Genomic DNA, 23,778 nt, shown 5'->3' on the forward strand with positions numbered 1-23,778 from the left:
AATGCTTATTGACTGAGTTAGGTCGGGCTGGACGGGAAAATATTTGGCTCTTGGTCATTTGTATGGACCTCGCTGCGCTCAGTTCGTACAGCATGACCTCGAGCTAAATATTTTCCTGTCCGACCCTCCCACTCAGTCAATAAGTACATATTATTACTTGCCACACTAATTGCCATATAGATGGTGCAGAAAATGAAAAATGGTGAATTGGAAAAAAAAAAGGCTGTTCGATTATACATTGAAGAGTAACTTAAATATAATTGTTCAACATTTTTACTGGCTGTTCGTTGATTTCTATTGTACTAATTATTTTAACTAATTTTTTTATTAGGTGATGTCTATCTATCTATCTATCTATCTATCTATCTATCTATCTATCTATCTATATATATATATATATATATATATATATATATATAAACAACAGCTCATGCGCTTGTCCCGGTGGCTCTTATTGGTTTCCCATACAGGTGCAGCTCAAAAGTGAGGAGACCAAAACGTTTGCCATGAAGATTCTGAAAAAGCGCCACATTGTAGACACGAGGCAACAGGAACACATCCGCTCTGAGAAACACATCATGCAGGAAGCCCATTCAGACTTTATAGTGAGGTAGTGGATAGTTCTCAATTATGAGCCAACCCTTATTTCTCATGCTGTTCAGATTTTTTACACTAGAGTTCAAACAGTGTGACAAAATGCCCATTTAATTCCTTGTGCATTTTGCCAATTCAGATTATACAGGACATTTAAAGACAGCAAATATCTGTATATGCTGATGGAAGCCTGCTTGGGAGGAGAACTATGGACCATTCTTCGAGACAGGTAACCAGCTGACTGCATTACTACAACATACGTATGTGTTACTGCAAATGACCAGACTGTGACATTTTCCCCTGATTTACCACCTACAGAGGATCTTTTGAAGACTCCACAACTCGCTTTTACACTGCCTGTGTAGTGGAAGCTTTCGCTTATTTGCATTCCAAAGGGATAATTTACCGAGATCTCAAGCCAGAAAACCTCATCCTAGACCACAGAGGCTATGCCAAGCTGGTGAGCTGCCATCTCTGACACCTTTATGAGCTTACACTCAATATAATGATGATGAATCTCAGTCATTTAATTTGGTTTCATTGCAGGTGGACTTTGGTTTTGCCAAAAAGATTGGATTTGGGAAGAAGACATGGACTTTCTGTGGAACACCGGAATATGTAGCCCCAGAAATTATTCTCAACAAAGGTCATGACATTTCAGCAGATTACTGGTCGCTTGGTATCCTCATGTATGAACTCCTGACTGGCAGGTAAAAAAATGACTGTTTTATAAAGAGTCTTCAAAGAGAAATATAAGGGGGGGGAAACGATCAAAAACATTTTGAAGTATAAAACTTCATGTCCTATCTATCATTTTGCAGCCCACCATTCTCAGGGCCAGATCCAATGAAGACATATAATATAATCTTAAGAGGTATTGATATGATTGAATTTCCAAAGAAGATCACCAAAAATGCTGCCAATCTCATAAAGAAACTATGCAGGTATGCTTTGTGAAAATGTTGTGCTGTCTGTATACTGTGTTAAGAGGAGGGGTTGCATAGACTAGTGACCTTGCTGGTGATGGAGTCAGCGGGGCAAAGTATTGTAATCAGTTTGTTTGTTTGTGTGTCTGTCTATTAACAATCGAGCGTCTAGACGGTTGCACCGATCAATTTCAAATTTTCAGGGTAGGTGGGCAATGGTCTGTAGATTACCTAATTAAATTTTGGGGGTAATCAGGTCAAGGTGAAAGTCAAGGTCACCGGAAAGGTCAACCTTTCGGTCAAAATAACATATTTTCCATCGTATCTCAAAAACGGTTGCAGACAGACAGATGTTTACTATTATGAGCATATAGGAACTCCCATATGGCCTTTCATTTGGCATCATGATCTTTGACCTTGAGTGACCTTGAAAGGTCAAACTCAAGGTAATGGATTTTCATAGGACTATAACCTGACAGCTGATGATTGAGAAATATTACCATTATCAACATATAGGTATAAAATAAGTGTTGCTGGACAAGGTTTGTTTTGCCTGGCAACACTTGTTGACTATTTACTTATTATGTTCATTAGTTACCTTCACCAGCTTTGCTGGAGAAGGTTATGTTTTCGCCTCTGTTTTTTTGTTTGTTTGTTCCCAACATAACTAAAAAAGTAGTGAGCAGATTTTGATGAATTTTTGAGGAAAGGTATGCCATGGGCCAAGGAACAATTGATTAAATTTTGATGCAAATCTGAATATGTGGCATAGCAGAGGTATGCACTCTACCAAGTGCCCTTCTAGTCAGTCTTTCTGGCTATAAAACCCTTTGGACAAATACCATGGTGTCGAGCAACAACTATTGGACAGTGAGGAGATATTTGCTGAGCTTGACAAAGCGTATTGGGTTAGAATCACTGACCACACCTTTAACAAGGAAGGAACTGGTAGTTCAGAAGACTACCCCAAGGAGATGAGCGGAAATTTTATCCTGAGGCGGAGGTTTTGGTGGCTTTTACCAGTTGGAGGCAAGAAATTGCAAGTTGCAACTTCGCCTCAAGCACTCCATACTTCATTATATTTCTCTACTAACTGATACACCATAGCAATTTTTCCGACAGTGAAATGTTTTATTTGTTAAAAACAACACTTCGTACTGTTGATTAGTTTATAGTTACAGTTAAAGTTTTGGAAAACAAAACCATCCTTCCTTAGACTGTCATGCATCGGAAAAGCTTTACCTCTGATCGTTACAAAGTGCTGACAATGGAGACTCCTTTCACTGGATGTTTCACCTCGTCAACAGTTATATATCTCGTCTCGTCTCGTCTTGTCTTCATCCGCTTATCTGGGGCCGGGTCGCGGAGGCAGCAGTCTGAGCATGGAAGCCCAAACTTCCCTTTCCCCAGACACCTCAGCCAGCTCCTCGGGAAGAACACTGAGGTGTTCCCAGGCCAGCCGAGAGACATAGTCCCTCCAGCATATCCTGGGTCTTCCCCAGGGCCTCCTCCCGGGGGGACATGCCTGGAACACCTCCCCAGGGAGGTGTCCAGGAGGCATCCGAAAGAGATGCCTGAGCCACCTCAGCTGATTCCTCTCGATGTGGAGGAGCAGCGGCTCTACTCCGAGCTCCTCCTGAGTGACTGTGCTTCTCACCCTATCTCTAAGGGAGCTCCCAGCCACCCTGCCAAGGAAACTCATTTTGGCCGCTTGTATCTGTGATCTTGTTCTTTCGGTCATTACCCAAAGCTCATGACCATAGGTGAGAGACGGAACGTAGATCGATCAGTAAATCAAGAGCTTCGCCTTTTGGCTCAGCTCCTTCTTCACCACGACGGACTGGTAAAGCGACCACATCACTGTGGAGGCTGCACCGATCTGCCTGTCGATCTCACGCTCTATCCTTCCCTCACTTGTGAACAAGATCACGAGATACTTAAACTCCTCCACTTGAGGCAGGACTTCTCCACCAACCTGGAGAGGGCAAGCCACCCTTTTCCGGTCAAGAACCATGGCCTTGGACTTGGAGGTGCTGATTCTCATCCCAGCCGCTTCACACTCGACTGCAAACCACCCCAGTGCATGCTGAAGGTCCTGGTTTGAAAAAGCCAACAGGACAACATCATCTGCAAAAGCAGAGATGAAATCCTGTGGTTCCCAAACAGGATTCCTTCCTGCCCCTGGCTGTGCCTAGAAATTCTGTCCATAAAAATTATGAACAGAACCAGTGACAAAGGGCAGCCCTGCCGGAGTCCAACATGCACTGGGAACAGGTCTGACTTACTGCCGGCAATGCGAACCAGACTCCTGCTCTGTTCGTACAGGGACCGGACAGCCCTTAGCAAAGAGCCCTGAACCCCATACTCCCAAAGCACCCCCCACAGAATACCACGAGGGACACGGTCGAATGCCTTCTCCAGATCCACAAAGCACATGTGGACTGGTTGGGCAAACTCCCATGAACCCTCGAGCACCCTATGAAGGGTATAGAGCTGGTCCAGTGTTCCACGACCAAGATTAAAACCGCATTGTTCCTCCTGCATCCGAGGTTCAACTATTGGCCGAATTCTCCTCTCCAGTACCCTGGAGTAAACCTTCCCAGGGAGGCTGAGAAGTATGATTTCCCCTATAATTGGAGCACACTCTCCGGTCCCCTTTCTTAAAAAGAAGGACCACCACCCCAGTCTGCCACTCCAGAGGCACTGTCCCTGACCACCACTTGATGTTGCAGAGGCGTGTCAGCCAAGACAGCCCCACAATATCCAGAGACTTGAGATGCTCATGGTGGATCTCATCCACCCCCAGTGCCTTGCCACTGAGGAGCTTGCAAACCACCTCAGTGACTTTGGCTTGGGTAATGGATGAGTCCACCTCTGAGTCATCAGCCTCCACTTCCTCAATTGAAGACGTGACGGTGGGATTGAGGAGATCCTCGAAGTATTCCGTCCACCACCCAACAATGTCCCCAGTCGAGGTCAACAGCTCCCCACCCGCACTGTAAACAGTGTTGGCAGAGTACTGCTTCCCCCTCCTGAGGCACCGGATGGTTTGCCAGAATTTCTTCGAGGCTGACCGATAGTCCTCCTCCATGGCCTCACTGAACTCCTCCCAGTTCCGAGTTTTTGCCTCCGCAACTGCCCGAGCTGTGGCACGCCTGGCCTGCCAATACCCATCAGCTGCCTCAGGAGTCCTGGAGGCCAACATGGCCCGATAGGACTCCTTCTTCAGCTTGACGGCATCCCTTACTTCCGATGTCCACCACCAGGTTCGGGGATTGCCGCCACGACAGGCACCAGAGACCTTGCGGCCACAGCTCCGAACAGCCGCGTCTACAATGGAGGTAGAGAACATAGTCCACTCAGACTCAATGTCCCCTGCCTCCCTCAGAAGCTGGGAGAAGCTCTCCCGGAGGTGGGAGTTAAAGACCTTCCTGACAGATTGCTCGGCTAGACATTCCCAGCAGACCCTCACCATACGTTTGGGCCTGCCAGGTCTGTCTGGCTTCCTCCTCTGCCAGCAGATCCAACTCACCACCAGGTGGTGATCAGTTGACAGCTCAGCCCCTCTCTTCACCCAAGTGTCCAAGACATGGGGCCGGAGATCAGATGAAACGACAACAAAGTCGATCATCGACCTAAGGTGTCCTGGTGCCACGTCCACCCCTATGCTCGATCATGGTGTTCATTATGGACAAACCGTGACTAGCACAGAAGTCCAATAACAAAACACCACTCGGGTTCAGATCGGGGAGGCCATTCCTCCCAATCACGCCCCTCCAGGTGTCACTGTCGTCGCCCATGTGAGCATTGAAGTCCCCCAGTAGAACAATGGAGTCCCCAGTCTGAGCACCTCTCAGTACCTCTCCCAGGGACTCCAAGAAGGCTGGATACTCTATACTGCTATTCGGCCCGTAGGCACAAACAACAGCAAGAGCCCTCTCCCCGATCCGAAGGCGCAGAGAGGCGACCCTCTTGTTCACTGGGGTAAACTCCAACGCATGGCGGCTGAGCTGGGGAACTATAAGCAAGCCCACACCAGCCTGCTGCTGCTCACCATGGGCAACTCCAGAGAAGTGGAGAGTCCAGCCCCTCTCAAGGAGCTGGGTTCCGGAGCCCAAGCTGTGCGTGGAGGTGAGCCCGACTATCTCTAGCCAGTACCTCTCAACCTCCCTCACAAGCTCAGGCTCTTTCCCCCCCAGCGAAGTGACATTCCATGTCCCAACAGCTAGCCGCTGTGTTTGGGGATCAGGTCGTCGAGGCCCCTGCCTTTGACTGCCACCCAATCCACACTGCACCGGCCCCCTACAGCTACCTCTGTGGGTGGTGAACCCACAGGAGGTCGGGCCCACGTCACCGCTTTGGGCTGAGCCCAGCCAGGCCCCGTGGGCAAAGGCCCGACCATCAAGCGCTCGCATACGAGCCCCAACCCTGGGCCTGGCTCCAGGGTGGGGCCCTGGCTGCGCCATACCGGGCAACGTCACGGTCCTTGATCTTTTATTATCCATAAGGGTTTTGGTGAACTGCTCTTGGTCTGGCCTGTCACCTAGGACCTGTCTGCCTTGGGAGACCCTAACAGGGGCGTAATGCCCCCGACAACATAGCTCCTAGGATCATTCAAGCACACAAACCCCTCCACCACAATAAGGTGGCAGTTCTAGGAGGGGCAGTTATATATCTGTATTTGTTAAATAACAAGACTTTAGGTGTAAATTATGTGCTGTGTTTGTTGTACAAGTCTCTGCAAATGAGCTGGTATGATAGAAATGATCACGTACACTGCAACCCCGCTATAATGAACTCCTTGGGGGACGTCCAAATAGATTATTATACTGAAAAGTTCATATGGTGAAAAGGATATGTATCCAAATCCAGGATTTTTTTTTTGTCTGTTCCCAACGTAACTCAAAAAGTCATGAACAGATTTGGATGAAATTTGGTGCACAGCTTTAGTATTATCCTAGGGTCAAGTGGTTTGATTTTGATGTTGATAATATGTGGCATGTTGCTGGGGGGGATGTCAACTAGTCAAGGTGGTGGGAAAAACAATAAGGAGATGCAGGCACACCATAAAGAAATCAGGCTAAATCTACTTTGCTAGTTTGCAACAATTTCTGATTAGATTGCACTTCCATGCAGAAGACTTTGCTGGGAATTTTTAATTACCTTTTTAATTGACTTTGAATATTTTGTATCACTTCGCATGAAGTGGCGAGGTCTGCGTGAGACTGTTTTTTTTATCACACTTCCTCATGCTCCTGAAGGAATTTCTCCTGCCATCGTTTTTGTTGTCTTTTAAGGCCAAATAAGATTTTAAATTATATCCCTGCACTGTTCAAAGTGAACTTTCACTATGACCACCACTATGTGAAAGAGCAACTTTTAGAGCTACGGGTTGCACATCACTGTCCGATCCCAATCCAGTCAAACCAGCAGTGCATGCCAGCTCAAAGAGGCCAATCCAGACTTTTTTCAAATGTTAATGAGGATGAAAGAAAACCTCCCAGATGCTTCTCCATCCATCAGTTTTGCGATCCATCAGTAAATGATTTCAGAGTTCAGCCACCAGCTATTCCACATGATCATTTGCACATCTTATATTATTCTATCCACATTAACTGGATATGAGCAATTGTGTACTCTGATTGTCTACTCTACTACTAGGATATCAGCTCATATACCATGAGTAGAGAAAAACAAAATGGTGGGGCTACTCAAAAACAAAACCCCCCAAAATACAAAAAAAAAGGTAACAAAATATGGAATGAAAGTATTTGATGGTAAGAACATATCTTTTAATTTTTCAAGAATTATTATTATAGCATTTTTCACAAATTGCTCCTGTCATTTCGCCACTTTGTTTACATTCTAAGCGGAAATGATTTTGTTGGACATTTTGTATAAAGATTTTGTTTATCGGATTTGCAAAAAATAAAAAATAAAAATTATTTGTTCCTCAAAATCCAGTGAATGTGGATAGAATAAAACAGCTATTCCACTCAATCCCGTTGTACATGGCTTATAGCTATCAGCTCATACACGACTCAATTTCGTGGAATAACTGTTAGTATAACATGATTCCCAAATGTATTATTTCGCACATTTATTTTAGTGTTTTATTTACTTTTCTTTGTTAACACTGTAATCTGAAAAGCACTGAAGCTGCAAATGTTATTTACAGCTTGTGTGTACTTAGTTGGATGCCTTCTTTGCTACATGAATAAAAATCTCAATTTGTGATGTCCTTATGAAAATGAGTAGACATGCAACCCCTAGTTAACACTGGGTTTTATGATCCTAGCAAATAAGCAGTTTTATTTTGTGTTTTATAAAGGGACAATCCATCTGAGAGACTAGGAAACTTGAAAAATGGGGTGAAGGACATCCAAAAGCACAAGTAAGTAGTATGCAAAATGGTATGGTGTGTACTAATAATAGCCTTTAAGTTCGACCTAAGTCTCATATTATCCTTGATCTCCTCTTATCTCCAACCCACAGATGGTTTGAAGGCTTTAACTGGGAAGGGTTGCGCAAAGGGACGCTCACCCCTCCTATTATCCCAGAAGTAAGTTTCCTGTGAAGTTTCTATTGATGATGATGGATGGAACACACAATTACACTTTGGAATTAACTTAAAAATTCTTATTAGTTGTGCTTTTCTCCTTCAGGTCTCATCACCAACTGACACCAGTAACTTTGACAGTTTTCCCGAGGACAATGAAGACCCACCACCTGACGACAACTCAGGCTGGGACACGGATTTCTGATCCAACCTCCAGGACATGACTGTGTTGAGTGACTGCTGCTCAAGGAGGCAATCTGAAGAAGAAGAAGAGTCCAGCTCTGGGTCACCATGATGCCTTCCCCAATGCTGTCCCCCTCCTGCAGCGGCATTGGGATGTCCCAGATCCATAAACATCCAAGCCCATTGTTCTGCGTGCTGAGTTTTGAAGACACACTCTGATAGCTTTATTACATCGCATTATTCCTCACACTTCTGTTCTATTTGCCTTTTACTGATTGGACAGAGCATGAGTTATACTTAATGACAGGATTTGGACCGTGCTGAATTTTCTACCTGCTGTTACAATTCCATGCTCACTGGCTTTTCTGAACTTTACTTTCTTAACCAGTGTAATAGTATATGATAATACGATTGTGTATATATGGTTATTATATATTTGGAAAGTCTCGCGCTCTATGTGTCATGATACAGTAAAGACGAGCAAATTTCTTGAATATAATGAAATGTCCTTCCACTTTAATCCTTTTCCTTCATGCTTATATTCCAATGAATATTCATAACAGTTAGTCTATTTTGCTTAAAAGCTCACATCTCTGTATTCTTGCAAAAATTTCATCCATCCACTCATTTTCTTATACTGAATGTGTCTTAGGCGAGGGTCAGTGTCTACAGGTTTACACCACCAGAGGGCAGTCTGTGACAAACACAAGCCACTTGATGTCATGAGTTCATGAAGAGAAAGGGAAACAATCAGCAAACGATTATCATGTACATGCTGCTATATGATGTGCCCTGTCATTATTGCTGGCCATGCCGACTACAAAACCACAATCATGACATCATCAATGGCTAGACAACTGCCCGAAGGCTGACAATAGCTTGAACACAAACTACTGTGCTGGAAAACAAATTAAGGATTTTTATTTATTGTAGGACCAGAGATAAATATTTATGTACATATTCAGTGCTGATATTTTGTGATATTTGTAGAAGAAGAACAATTATTGTCAGAGTAAAGCTGGCTCTGTTATTTAAGTTGTTTGGAATATGTTTTATCTGTATGGTACTTCGTAGAATTTGTTGATCTCTTTTGTGCACCTCGTGTCCAAAACTTCATGATGGACAGTTTGTGCTTATTGTTTTTGTTTTTTGTTTTGTTTTTCTTCTGGCATTATTGGAAGTGCCTTAATTCAATGGCATTCTATATAGACCCTACGTTGGTACTGATGCTGCATGACTAGGTGAAAACCTAAAATATGTAATCCTTATTCGTTTGTGGCTTTTTTTAACGTTCAGCGATTTATATGCCTTTTTTCTTACAATAAAAGCATCAAACATACCTTGGAGTCTTAATGCGAAGTTGTTCGCCACTGTTCTCTCCCTGATATCACCACTGTACCGCTACTCCATGGTCACGTCTTCAACCGTTTTCACTTGGTTATCAAGTCATAATATGGCCTCATGGTGAACGCTGAGCTTTGGCTTAACCTTGAAGAAGGACTGACTCATATCAGTTGGTGATAATGATTTTTAAACAGCTATCTTCCCTGCCCTCTCGGACACGGATAAACCTGAAAAACAGCCGTTTCCCAAAAAGCACTGTCTCATAGACATCAAAAGGTGTAATTACAGGAGGTGCACATGACATCATTGACCCCTAATTTACCACTTGAAATGTCAGTCACATATCTTAAAAGCATTAAAGAAATAATCTTTAAGGATCAGTACAATTTCTGGAGTTTAAAATCATTTATATTACATTACAGGTATTTAGCAGACGGTCTTCTCCAGAGCAAAATACAACACACCCAGAGCAGCCTGGGGAGTAGTTGGGGGTTAGGTGCCTTGCTCAAGGGCACTTCAGCCTTTCCTGCTGGTCTAGGGAAATGAACCAGCAACCTTTTGGTCCCACAGCTACTTCTCAAACAATTAGGCCATGACTTCCCCATTTAGTCATGTTTATAACATCAATAAACAACTTGGATCAATGGACTTCTATGAAATACTATATTCCAGTAGCAAACCGTTACTATTAGAGCTGGGACTTGAGCTCAGCCAAAACTTAGCCAGACACCAAAAAAGCTACAGGGCAAAGGATTTTGCAAGGGATTAGCGGCAGGCTGCCAGGTCGTGCCGTTGTGTGTAGCTGTCGATGTTGATTTTAAAAGTAATTAAGTAAATTACACAGGGAAATGAATACTTAAGTCTGAGTGAAAAATACCGTAGCAAGCATGCAGCGTGGAAGAAGGGTCAGGAGACAGAAATCTTAGTTTCTTGGTCATTAGCCTGTGCTACTTGCTCTCGATAGCACTGGCTTGACCACTTTATTAGCATTTGCTAACACTACTGATGAACGCTACACCGGCTGGAAGGTGACTTCACTGCTGCACTGAAGGTGCTGACTCACAGTTGAGCTCACGTTGGCCTTCGAGAAGGTCTAGGGCAATACATTTTTGGTCCCTCCCACTATAAATAAAAATCTGATTGGTTAATTAATCTGTCACTTCCTACATAAACATACACTGCCATGGCCTTCTGTCCTGGCAATGAAGTCCTCACCAATGAGTGAGCCAGCTCTAAACTCTTCTCAGCCTAGAGACAACAAACAAAAAAATCTCATTGGATAACTCGATTTTAATGTTTTCAGGACAGTAACCCTTTCATTTCTGAAGCAAATTTGATAGAAAATGAGGCCAAATTAGAAGAGAATAATTGTAATGAAATTAAGAAAGAGATTAAAGAATAAAAGCAATTAAATATAACATTTGAAATGCTGGGCAGCATGGTGGTGTAGTGGTTAGTGCTGTCGCCTCACAGGAAGAAGGTCCGGGTTCGAGCCCTGTGGCCGGCGAGGGCCTTTCTGTGCGGAGTTTGCATGTTCTCCCCGTGTTTGCGTGGGTTTCCTCCAGGTGCTCCGGTTTCCCCCACAGTCCAAAAGGTTAACTGGTGACTCTAAATTGACCGTAGGTGTGAATGTGAGTGTGAATGGTTGTCTGTGTCTATGTGTCAGCCTTGTAATGACCTGGTGACTTGTCCAGGGTGTACCCCGCCTTTCGCCCGTAGTCAGCTGGGATAGGCTCCAGCTTGCCTGCAACCCTGTAGAACAGGATAAAGCGGCTAGAGATAATGAGAAGAGAGATTTGAAATGCTGATATGTTTGGGCCTTCTCTGAAGGCCTAGAAGGCCCTGATGGTCCCCTTCTGCTATATTCCAGTTCTGTCAAACCCAATATTTTATTCCTTCCTTCTTTTAAATAAAACCTATTCTACATTTGGTGCATTAAATACTTGAGTTATTTCAGTGTCCAAACTGTGGTGATGTGCCAGTCAGTTAATATTAAGCAGAACGTCTGGGGCCCGTTAGAGCAGCGAGAGAGCCAATTTGTACAGCACTCCAAGCATATTCATATCTCCATCAGCAGCGTGCCTTCATGTCAGCAAAGGTACTGGTCCTGGAGCTTCATCAGACATAAGATTTCACCCTCCCTGCTCAGAATGAGTACACATGAGCTCCTGAAAACAGAACTACACGGAAAACAAGGGCTGTATCCAAAAATGCGTATTAGCATACCAAATATTTATGGCAATAGCATTTCTCTTGTGGTTCGGAACAGCAAGAGAACGGTGGTTGGAAACTCCATCCGCCTTCCTGAAGAGCTCAAACACCAATTTATGAGTCTTTTTAATAAACTGGATCAGATGTGTTGGTCTGTTGCTTTTATTGTACAACTACTTTCCTGTCAAGGATAATTCACACAGGTCTAGTTTGAATAACATTTCGCTGTCTCAAGAGGTGAGCTTCATGAAACCCAGCGCCGCTTACCATAGTGTCAAAGGTGACATCTGAAAGGGTTACGCAAAGACAAAACCACCTTTGTGAACTGAAAAACTCCTGTACTCTCTGTGATTGCACATTACATTTGAGTGCTATAGTACTACAGGTGGCCTGATTAAAATTTCATGACCATTTCCAGGGCTACAGGAAGATCACTGCTACTCCTCATAATCATCTGTCTTAGAATGAATCGGCTTGGGCACACCTCATTTGGAATGACTAATCACAGGCTTTGATGTGTAATGTGTTCGTCTTTGGAGTTCGCCCAACTTCCATGCACATGACACTGTGAGCAAATCCTCCTCGTAATTTCACCACAATGATGCCATAGTGTTGGGTGAAGCCAGCCGAATCTAACAGCAAATCTAATGGATAGAAGTTCTTGATTGTCCATCTGTCCATAGTTATCCCATCAGTTATTCCATCCATAACTGTTTCCTTTGTGTCTATTTCCCAACTACTCACTACTAGGGTTTCATTTTGTGTGTTCTTGATTGTATAGTAGTGTTTTGAAAATATGTAAAGAATTTGTGGTGCTGTTACAAGAGACAACTTCTTTCTAGAAGAAGTTATAATCTAGCTTTTTCTATTAATTTATTTTAACTGTCTTTAGGATATGTACCTAATTCATGTAGCATATTTTGATATGCAAATGATCACAATGATGAATGAATATCAAAATACCTGTGAAATCACTGGGCAAATATAGTCACTTTTTGAGAAGGCATGAGTTACTTTCCCCTGAAAAGAGTGGGCATCAGGGCACACCCGTATAACTATAATTATTCTATCCACATTCACTGGATATGGGCAATTGTGCACTCTGATTGGCTACTCTACTACTAGGCTATCAGCTCATATACGGTCTCATCTCATCTCATTATCTGTAGCCACTTTATCCTGTTCTACAGGGTCGCAGGCAAGCTGGAGCCTATCCCAGCTGACTACGGGCGAAAGGCGAGGTACACCCTGGACAAGTCGCCAGGTCATCACAGGGCTGACACATAGACACAGACAACCATTCACACTCACATTCACACCTACGGTCAATTTAGAGTCACCAGTTAACCTAACCTGCATGTCTTTGGACTGTGGGGGAAACCGGAGCACCCGGAGGAAACCCACGCGGACACGGGGAGAACATGCAAACTCCGCACAGAAAGGCCCTCGCCGGCCACGGGGCTCGAACCCAGACCTTCTTGCTGTGAGGCGACAGCGCTAACCACTACACCACCGTGCCGCCCCTCATATACGGTGTCTTGTAAAAATATTAATCCCCCCCCGGGTGTTTGTCCTGGTTTTTTTGCATTACAAGCTGGGATTAAAATGGATTTTTGGGGGGGTTAGCACCATTTGATTTACACAACATGCCTACTTAAAGGTGCAAACTGTTCTTTGTAATTGTGACACAAACAATAATTAGGATGAAAAAACAAAAATATGGAGTGTGCATAACTCCAAAAGTCAATACTTTGTAGACCCACCTTTTGCTGCAATTACATCTGCAAGTCTCTTGGGGTATGTCTCTATTAGCTTAGCACATCTAGCCATTGGGATTTTTGCCCATTCCTCAAAGCAAAACTGCTCCAACTCCTTTAAGTTAGATGGGTTGCGTTGGTGTACAGCAATCTTCAAGTTATGCCACAGATTCTCAATTGGATTGAGGTCTGGGCTTTGACTAGGCCATTCCAAGACATTTAAATGTTTCCCTTTAAACCACTCCAGTGTAGCTTTAGCAGTATGCTTAGGGTCATTGTCCTGCTGGAACATGAACTTTCGTCCCAGTCTCAAACCTCTGGCTGACTCAAACAGGTTTTCCTCCAGAATTGCCCTGTATTTAGTGCCATCCATCTTTCCTTCAGTCCTGACCAGCTTTCCTGTCCCTGAAGAAGAAAAATATGCCCACAGCATGATGCTGCCACCACCATGCTTCACTGTAGGAATGGTGTTCTCAGGGTGTTGGGTTTGTGCCACACATGGCATTTCCCATTATGGCCAAAAAGATCAATTTTAATTTCATTTGACCAGAGAATCTTCTTCTTCTTCTTGCTGTTGGGCAAACTCCAAACGTATTTTCTTAAGCAATGACTTTTTTCTGGCCACTCTTCCATAAAACCCTGCTCTGTGGTATATACGGCTTAAAGTGGTCCTATGGACAGATACTCCCATCTCCACTGTGGATCTTTGCAGCTCCTTCAGTGTTATCTTTGGTGTCTTTGCTGCATCTCTGATTAATGCCCTCCTTGCTCAGTCTGTGAGTTTTGGTGGGTGGCCTTCTTTTGTCATGTTTGTAGTGATGACATATTCTTTCCATTTTGTTATAATGGATTTAATGGTGCTCCCTGGGATATTCAAAGTTTGGGATATTTTTTTATAACCCAACCCTGATCCATACTTCTCCACAACTTTGTCTCTGACCTGTTTGGAGTGCTCCTTGGTTTTTACATTGCTTGCTTGTCGTACATGGCTTATAGCCAACTCGGCATTACACGCCTCGTCAGCTATCGGCTCATGTACGACTCGATTTGATGGAAGAACTGTTAATTATCCAGTAAACTTTTTTTTAATTTTTCATTTACCGTATGACTATATAAAATGTCAATGCTTTTTGTTTAAGCGTTATAGGCCTGCTCACTGGTGACCTATGAAACTATCTACTTTTTCTCTAGTTTGTGAAGGCAATGGCTCAGTGTTTATGCTAAAGAGACATTGTAGGTGTGATGTTTCTTGACAGATGTCGACAAACTATTCTGAGCTACATCCAGGAATTTGAAGTCAGACTTTAGTGTTACACTGTTAACAATAACTCTGAGCACAGAAAGAAAGCCGCTAAAAGTGGCCTATTGTGATAAGGGTGTTTTAGATAAAGCCAGATTACGACTGAGTGCTCAGGGCTTGTTTGATGTATGTGTTCATCAAAGAGTGCTTTCTAACAACTTCCATTTTACACCAAGTTATTGTGCTGTGCAATTAAAACAAAGCCCAAAGAACGTGAGGACGAAAAGCTGCCAATTCGCGTCTAATGAAGTGTATTGAGCGTTTGTCCTGGAGTCGACAGTTATGAGTGACCTCTGTGTCGGCCACATCAAAGAGCTTCACGTGGAAGGTTATCCCACAGTATTCAGCACACAGGCAACCGTGAAACTGTTAAATCCTTAACGAAGAAGTGTCTCATCCACAGACTTCCCAGAGGAATAAACAGGATATTATTCCACCAATATTGGGGTGAATAAGATAAGATGAAGATAAGATAAATTTTTATTAGTTTGTCATGAAGAAATTCAAGTGTTATAGCAGCATGTGTGACAGTCAATCAACCAATAAATAAATAGAAATATGAAAGAACATAAAATGAATGGCTGTATGATACACTATATGGACAAAAGTTTGTGGACCCCTGACCATCATACCCATCACCCTAATTGTATACAATGTCTTATGCTCTTGCATTACAGTTTCTCTTCACTGGAACTGATGGCTCCAAGCCTATTCCAGCGTGACAAGTTCCCTCATGCTCAAAGTGAGGTCCATGAAGACATGATCTGCCGAGGTTGGAGTGGAACCTGTACAGAGCCCTGACCTGAACCCCACTGAACACCTTAGGGACAAACTGGAATGCTGACTGAACCCCACACCTTCTCATTTAATATCAGTCCATGATCTCAGTAGTGCTCAGGAAAAACAACAACATGATATTACATTACAGGAGTTTAGCAGACACTCTTATCCAGAGCGATGTACAACACACCCAGAGCAGTCTGGGGGCAGTTGGGGGTTAGGTGCCTTGCTCAAGGGCACTTCAGCCATTCATTTCTAGAAATGGATTGAATTAGATTATGTGAAATGGATTATGCACATAAGAATGAGCACAAATCCCCATAAATCAAGCTGAAAGGCTTATCAGAAGGGTGGACATTATTATACAGCAAAGGAAGGACTAAACCTCGAATGGGATGTTCAACATGGACATATAGTTGTGATGATGAGATGTGCACAAACTTTCAGATAGATAGATAGATAGATAGATAGATAGATAGATAGATAGTGTGTGTGTGTGTGTGTGTGTGTGTGCGTGCGTGCGTGAGAGAGAGAGTGTGCGTGTGTGAGAGAGAGTGTGTGCGTGTGTGAGAGAGAGAGTGTGCGTGTGTATGAGAGAGAGAGAGAGAGAGAGAGAGAGACAGGGACAGTGTGTGTGTGTGTGTGTGTGTGAGAGAGAGAGAGAGAGAGAGAGAGAGAGAGAGAGAGAGAGTGCGTGTGTGCATGTGAGAGTGTGCGTGTGTGTGTGTGTGAGAGAGACAGTGTGCGTGTGTGAGAGACAGTGTGCGTGTGTGTGTGTGAGAGAGAGAGAGAGAGAGAGAGAGAGTGTGTGTGTGTGTGTGTGTGTGTGACAGAGAGAGTGTGTGTGTGTGTGTGTGTGTGTGAGAGAGAGAGAGAGAGAGAGAGATACACGATCTAATCTTGAAGTAATAAATTAAATATACAGTATATACCCTACAGTGTGTCACAGCTCGAGATTCATTTCTAGAACTGAATGATTTAGAGTCTCACATTTAGCCTTCAAACCCTTCCTAATTAGCTTTACACAGAAAATAGAAATGGGTGTGAGGTTCTTTCTTTCTTTCTTTTTCATCTCCCTTCCCTTTAAGACAAAACAAAGAGTTTAAATAAACGCCAGCCCTCATCTTGTCTGTGGAGTTGAGCTTCACAAGGCCAGCAGCCCTTACTGTAACTTACTGCACCTTAGTGTTAATCAGCCACTATTTACTCGCGCGCGCAGACTGAATGATAATTAATTCGGTAAACTTTCCCCGCCTTCTCATTTGCATGCCACCTTTGATCTTTGCTTACTTTTGTTTTATCGACTGCATTTCAAAGTCCCTCCATTACAAAGTGGCTAATAGAAGGAGAAGCAGAAAGGGGAGCGGAGGAGCTGTCTTATAGGGTTTTATAACATTTCATTCCCTCATACAGCAGTTTAAGTGAAGGTGTGTGTGTGTGTGTGTGTAGACGAGTTAAGCCCTTATTTACTGATATTGGCTAAACAATTACGTCACTAAGGTTGAAGAAGGCTATTAGTACTTTCTGAGACATTAAGGGAAGAAAAAAAAAGTGTCTAAATTCCTGAGTAATCCCGGCTGATTAAACTCCTTCCCAATACACATCCCTTTAATTCCAGCTGAAGCAGGATAACAGCTCGGCTAACAGAGCGCCGCGCGCTGCGTTTGATGTGAGCTCACGCACAAACACGTGTTTGTGCACGAGGCTTAAAGGCCACAATGTGCGCGCCCCGCCCATCCAAACACACTAAACACACCGGCGGCGGCGCTTTTGAAATTTCGTCTCCACCCCTCCCGGTTCTCCTCGTCCTCGCCCTCCCCCTTTTGAGTGACGGCGAGGGGCGGGGGACACAAACATCGAGCCCGGGGTATAAATAAAGCGTCACGCGCTCCAAACCGGCACGAATATAGCTAACGGTCCGGAGAGGAGCTGTGTCGCTTGCTGCTTTTGGAGGAAATATCCGCTGTGATGAGGCTCGTGACGTTTTCCGCCTTGTGCCTCACTCTGATCACGTGCTCTGCAGCCGCGAGCGCTGTTTTCCACAACTCCAACTCCATCAAGTTGAGTCCAGCTGCGGCCACCGCGAGTCCAGATGTGCAACAACCAGTGAACGGCGGGGAGCAGAATTTAGTCACTAATACAGAGCAGGTAAGCTGCATCATGACTAGTTACAGAAGCACTAATACAGAGCAGGTAAGCTGCATCATGACTAGTTACAGAAGCACTAATACAGAGCAGGTAAGCTGCATCATGACTAGTTACAGAAGTTGTGTTTTGTGATCTTATGTTGATGCTGATGTTTGTTTACTCTGCCCCTCGTGCAGCCGCTTGTGTGCACAGCTGACTCTCAGTGCGCGCACGACGAGTTCTGCGTCTTCTCTCGTGGCGCGTGCCTTCAGTGCAGGAAAAGCAGAAGGCGCTGCTTCCGGAATGCCATGTGCTGCCCAGGCAACCACTGTACCAACGGTAAGATTACTTTTTCATCTCATCTCATTATCTGTAGCCGCTTTATCCTGTTCTACAGGGTCGCAGGCAAGCTGGAGCCTATCCCAGCTGACTACGGGCGAAAGGCGGGGTACACCCTGGACAAGTCGCCAGGTCATCACAGGGCTGATACATAGACACAGACAACCATTCACATTCACACCTACGGTCAATTTAGAGTCACCAGTTAACCTAACCTGCATGTCTTTGGACTGTGGGGGAAACCGGAGCACCCGGAGGAAACCCACGCGGACACGGGGAGAACATGCAAACTCCGCACAGAAAGGTCCTCGCCGGCCTCGAACCCAGACCTTCTTGCTGTGAGGCGACAGCACTAACCACTATACCACCATCCTATAATATCCTAAACTTAATAGTTATAAAACTTTTTTGTTTTGTTTTTGTCTCCCTCAGGAGTGTGTCAAGCAAACGACCCATACCTGATTCTCCAAAAAGGAGTAGAAGAGCTTGGACCCGTCAACACTCTGCGTGAGGAGAACACTACAGCGGTCCAGCAATCCAGAGTCACAACTCAAGGTGCACCTCAAAACATTAAAGGTAAAACTAAAACCCATTATTACAAGCAAAGGAATGAAAAATCAACCCAGTGTATCTGGAAGTCTGATGTGTGTGTGTGTGTGTGTGTGTGTGTGTGTGTGTGCGCATTTATTTGTGCGTTGGTTCAGGTCTGGAAGGAGAGCTCTGCCTGAGATCTTCAGACTGCATGGAGGGTCTGTGTTGTGCCCGCCACTTTTGGTCCAGGATATGCAAACCAGTGCTGAAAGAAGGCCAGGTGTGCACGAAGCACAAGCGGAAAGGCCCTCACAATCTGGAGATCTTCCAGCGGTGCAACTGCGGGGAAGGTCTGAGCTGCAGGATGCAGAAAGGAGATCACAACAAGGCCTCACGAAGCCTCCACATATGCCAGAGACACTGAGATGCTCCACTCAGGGATTATTTCACTGAATGTTTCTGGGAAGCGGAACCAGTCTGAAATAACATAACATAGAAAAAAAAAATCACCGGTGGAAATGGATATGGAACAGGATGCTCTGTTTTTGGTTTCTGTTAACATAGGTTAACATGCTATGTTATGTTCTTATTTCTTTCCATCTCCAGTTGTGTGTGTCAACATCGCAGAGTAGATATAAATGTTTCTCTATGGAACTTGGCATTTGATGGTTGCAGTACATTACTGTATTGTAAATACTATTAGGAAGTTGGCACTTAACTCTGATTTTTGTCAACACACAGAGGATACATCACCCCCTTTTTGTATATACAGATTTTCACAATCATTCAGAGTCTGATATATGTCTATTTTTTATTCTAAATAAAGAGTGTAATGAATGATATTTTATGTTTCAGACCATATCATAAGTATGCAAAGACAACCTGGTTGATTTATTTCTCTCATAGAGCTCCTCGCTGCAGATATGTTACAATCACAAAAAGAAATAAAAAAGAAAAATGGTAAACTTTTAGAGGAATACCAGTTACATTCTTTCATTCATACTGATTTAAAATCATGTGTGAATACCTAATAGCAATAAATATGTAAAAGAGATAGCGTGGGAAGATTGGTAACAGATGGTAAGCAGTTTTGTTTACATATTTAACATGGTGGCTTAAAGCTATTTGAATAGCGGGTGATAGAAAGTTGCACAGTCACATTTCCTTTTTCTTTCAACACATTGCTTTATGAAGATGGAAATTGGGCATATGGCGGATAAGAGCTTGTGACACTGAGCATACAAAAAAAGAAATTCGTGCTAATTCTGGTCTCTCTTCCAATCTGTCTACTTTACATTACTCATTGAGCTGTTCCGTTTAAAGTGCTAGTCTTCCAAACATGACATCATAGAATCCCAGGTTCTCCTGTATGTGACATGCTCAAATAGGTTGTAAAGTTCAACGATAAATACAAAGTTGGTCTCATCTCATTATCTCTAGCCGCTTTATCCTGTTCTACAGGGTCGCAGGCAAGCTGGAGCCTATCCCAGTTGACTACGGGCGAAAGGCGGGGTACACCCTGGACAAGTCGCCAGGTCATCACAGGGCTGACACATAGACACAGACAACCATTCACACTCACATTCACACCTACAGTCAATTTAGAGTCACCAGTTAACCTAACCTGCATGTCTTTGGACTGTGGGGGAAACCGGAGCACCCGGAGGAAACCCACGCGGACGCGGGGATAACATGCAAACTCCACACAGAAAGGCCCTCGCCGGCTACGGGGCTCGAACCCGGACCTTCTTGCTGTGAGGCGACAGCGCTAACCACTACACCACCGTGCCGCCCAAAGTTGGTTTGAAAAATAATTTTTTTGCTGTTCCAAAAATCACTAAAAGCTTGTTCGCCATTAGATCGCGGTGATTTACTGGTCAGCGGTGCTGCATGTGTGACATCACATGCGCCACTGCCTTCTTTTGTAAAGCTGTCTATACAACTTTACAACAATAAGGATGAAGACATGACTCAGAGTAAGCATGTTTTGGTTTGCTTTTAGATCAGTGATTATCATCTATCTAAGTATTATATTTGACCACACAGACAATAACTTTGAATGTTATTGATCTGACAAAGGACAACTAATACATTCAAGCAACAAGCTAAACACAAGCTTGACCCTTGTGCCATGGTGAGCTCTTTGGGATGGCGCTTTTGACTTCTGTTTCCAGATCATAGGAACTGCTCTGTGTACCAGACATCACTCAAATCTTTCTATTTGAATCTGCCTCACAAATTTATCTTTTTCAGAATGTATGGAGCAGACACCAAACTGTCCTGTCGGCTTGAAGTTACCTCTCTTTGTCCGTACAAATCGAACCAATTCATTTAATAAGTGTCCCACCGACTTTGGGCTATAAGGGATCGAAATTCTGCTTTTTTTTGTCGGCTATATGGGGTGGCACAGTGGTGTAGTGGTTAGCACTGGCGCCTCACAGCAAGAAGGTTCAGGGTTCGAGCCCAGTGGCCGATGGGGGCCTTTCTGTGTGGAGTTTGCATGTTCTCCCAGTGTCTATGTGGGTTTCCTCTGGATGCTCTGGTTTCCCTCATATGTGGTTAGGTTAACATGGGCAAGGCACCTAACCCCCAACTGCTCCCTGGGTGCTGTAGCATAGCTGCCCACTGCTCTGGGTATGTGTGTGTTCACTGCTTCAGATGGGTTAAATGCAGAGGATGAATTTGAGTGTGCATGTGACAAATAAAGGCTTCTTCTTGAACGACACACCTCTTAGGAGCCATGGTTTTAATTTTGCTTTGTAATAAAAAAAATTTGTTAAAAACGTGCTACACTTTGCAAAGCAGACGAAGCCAGAAATGCCACAAACTTTCAAGTGTATGACGTCACTTCCTTTGAATTAACAATAACTTACCAGGAACGCATTCATGTAATGGCGGACTCAAAGAGGCAAACTTTACCAGCTAAATAGAACATGTTCGCAGTCTCGTATTAAAATACAGTGTTCGAAATACCCGTCTGCAGTCTGCATTTTGCAGAATGATTTTCAAGATTGCAGAAGAAAAATTAAACAACCTGCAATTTTGCAGAATGAAAAAATCAGGCTCAGGATTCAATGGTTCTCAATTTAGCAAACTCACGGCGCTGTAAATAAACTGAAACCTGCGCCACGTGAACCTGACGCCGTTTTCCAGGTCAAAGTTGAGCAATATTTACGTAATGGGAGGAGCTGACAACTACCTCGGCAGTGTGCGGCAGTTTCCGCTGTCATGGTCTGATCGTGCGCTGGTATAAATTTTCCATGCTCATGCGCAGACCGATTTTTTTTCCCGGTCAACTTTCGGGAAGTCTAAATTTACCATTTCTTGCTGCGATTTTGTACCGAGCATTTCAACACATTTGTGGACTAATAAAACACGAATTGTGACTACAATTGTGAGATTTGATTATCAGTAGACAAGCTGTTGAATATGGATGAGGAAACAAAGTTCATCATTGCTGGCTGGTCCTGATCAGCCTACTTAGTGCATAAACTGGAACTAAAACACGGGTCATTCATTCATTCATCAAGATAAAGTGAAAATAATTTATTTGTGGATCAAGTATGAACGTAAATCTCATATCATATTGGGCTGGTAAATTCTGACTAGGTCCAATGACAGGAGTCTAATTATACCAGGTTGGTAAATTTGACAGAATAACTATATTATAATCATGATGAGAGGGGCGGCACGGTGGTGTAGTGGTTAGCGCTGTCGCCTCACAGCAAGAAGGTCCTGGGTTCGAGCCCCAGGGCCGGCGAGGGCCTTTCTGTGTGGAGTTTGCATGTTCTCCCCGTGTCCGCGTGGGTTTCCTCCGGGTGCTCCGGTTTCCCCCACAGTCCAAAGACATGCCGGTTAGGTTAACTGGTGACTCTAAATTGACCGTAGGTGTGAATGTGAGTGTGAATGGTTGTCTGTGTCTATGTGTCAGCCCTGTGATGACCTGGCGACTTGTCCAGGGTGTACCCCGCCTTTCGCCCGTAGTCAGCTGGGATAGGCTCCAGCTTGCCTGCGACCCTGTAGAAGGATAAAGCGGCTAGAGATAATGAGATGAGATGAGATGAGATAATCATGATGAGCCTCACTCAAACAAATCAATATTCATCAAGATAAAGTGAAAATAATTTATTTGTGGATCGAGTATGATCATAAATCTCCCATCATATTGGGCTGGTAAATTCTGACTAGGTCCAATGACAGCAGTCTAATTATACCAAGTTGGTAAATTTGAGAGAATAACTAAATTATTATAATCATGAGGAGTCTTACTTAAATCAATATTCATCAAGATAAAGTGTAAATAATTCAAGTATGAACATGAACATAAATCTCATATTAGGCTGGTAAATTCAGACTAGGCCCAATTATACCAAGTTGGTAAATTTATACTGTGGTAAGGTTAGACCGTGGCTGCTACAGTATAAATTTACCTGGTAAATTCAGACCGTGACACCGGTTTTGCCAAGATACGACAAAATCGTCTTTGTTTTCTTGGCATTTTTGTCGGACTCTTGCCCCGAAGAAACAATCCTCTTCTTGGGAGCCATGTTTGTTGTGCCGCATTGAATTCTGGGAGATGCATGGCAGTGTCATGGTCTGACCGTGACACCGGCAGCCAGCGTGACTCCAACAACAACAGCGACAGATCGCGCGTCCGTGAGGGGGACAACAAAAAGCGAAAGCGAAGACTCTGACTAGTTCTTATCTTGCATACATATATATTGGTAAATTGTATAGGTTTGTATATATTGTATTGTTGAATCATGCAAAATTATAGTTATTATATCCCTTTTGAAGACAGCAACAGTATTTTACCTTTATTCATAGATACTTTTGAATATTTTGTTTTCTCATACCAAGCTACACTAATACATGTTTTGTGTACATGTTCTATTGTTTTTACTAGTGCTGTCTTTCCTGTGGTGCAGACTAGCACAAAGTAAAACAGTTGCCCTGTAAGACAAAGCTCATAGGTTTCAGTTCTGTAGCTTTCAGTAGTTCTGTAGCTCTCAGTTCTGCCATGATTAGTTTGTACCCAGTCCTCTGTTGTTAGTTTAGAGTAGTGAAGCCCCTGCAGTAGTTCTCAGTTCAGTTCATGACCTTGCACTTTAGAAGCCACGCAAACAC

The 23,778-nt window shown here is 43.8% G+C and overlaps 2 protein-coding genes across 2 annotated transcripts in view; both read left to right on the forward strand.

Annotated features, from left to right (window-relative positions):
- prkg1b (protein kinase cGMP-dependent 1b) overlaps window positions 1-9,558 on the forward strand; it is a 528,001-nt gene extending 518,443 nt beyond the window's left edge. The window contains exons 11-18 of the mRNA XM_060939567.1: window positions 471-610; window positions 734-823; window positions 913-1,054; window positions 1,141-1,304; window positions 1,416-1,538; window positions 7,852-7,914; window positions 8,016-8,082; window positions 8,186-9,558. Coding sequence (XP_060795550.1) covers window positions 471-610; window positions 734-823; window positions 913-1,054; window positions 1,141-1,304; window positions 1,416-1,538; window positions 7,852-7,914; window positions 8,016-8,082; window positions 8,186-8,284 — 888 coding nt within the window. The 3' untranslated portion in view covers window positions 8,285-9,558. The remainder of the gene's footprint in view (window positions 1-470; window positions 611-733; window positions 824-912; window positions 1,055-1,140; window positions 1,305-1,415; window positions 1,539-7,851; window positions 7,915-8,015; window positions 8,083-8,185) is intronic.
- Window positions 9,559-17,569: 8,011 nt separating this feature from the next.
- Window positions 17,570-19,444, forward strand: dkk1b (dickkopf WNT signaling pathway inhibitor 1b). Its single transcript, XM_060938904.1, has 4 exons — window positions 17,570-17,802; window positions 17,979-18,120; window positions 18,553-18,696; window positions 18,825-19,444. Exons 1-4 carry the CDS (start codon window positions 17,623-17,625, stop codon window positions 19,073-19,075), a joined length of 717 nt encoding a protein of 238 aa, XP_060794887.1. The 5' UTR covers window positions 17,570-17,622; the 3' UTR covers window positions 19,076-19,444.
- Window positions 19,445-23,778: the final 4,334 nt, after the last annotated feature.

The sequence above is a fragment of the Neoarius graeffei genome, chromosome 14, assembly GCF_027579695.1.
Source record: "Neoarius graeffei isolate fNeoGra1 chromosome 14, fNeoGra1.pri, whole genome shotgun sequence".
Taxonomy (NCBI): Eukaryota; Metazoa; Chordata; class Actinopteri; order Siluriformes; family Ariidae; genus Neoarius; species Neoarius graeffei.

Bases quoted from the DNA above. Each gene is read 5' to 3' on its own strand.
- dkk1b (XM_060938904.1), top strand. From the start codon at position 17,623: ATGAGGCTCGTGACGTTTTCCGCCTTGTGCCTCACTCTGATCACGTGC. The intron at 18,121-18,552 runs GTAAGATTACTT...TGTCTCCCTCAG, and splicing joins AGGCAACCACTGTACCAACG to GAGTGTGTCAAGCAAACGAC. The intron at 18,697-18,824 runs GTAAAACTAAAA...GCGTTGGTTCAG, and splicing joins TGCACCTCAAAACATTAAAG to GTCTGGAAGGAGAGCTCTGC.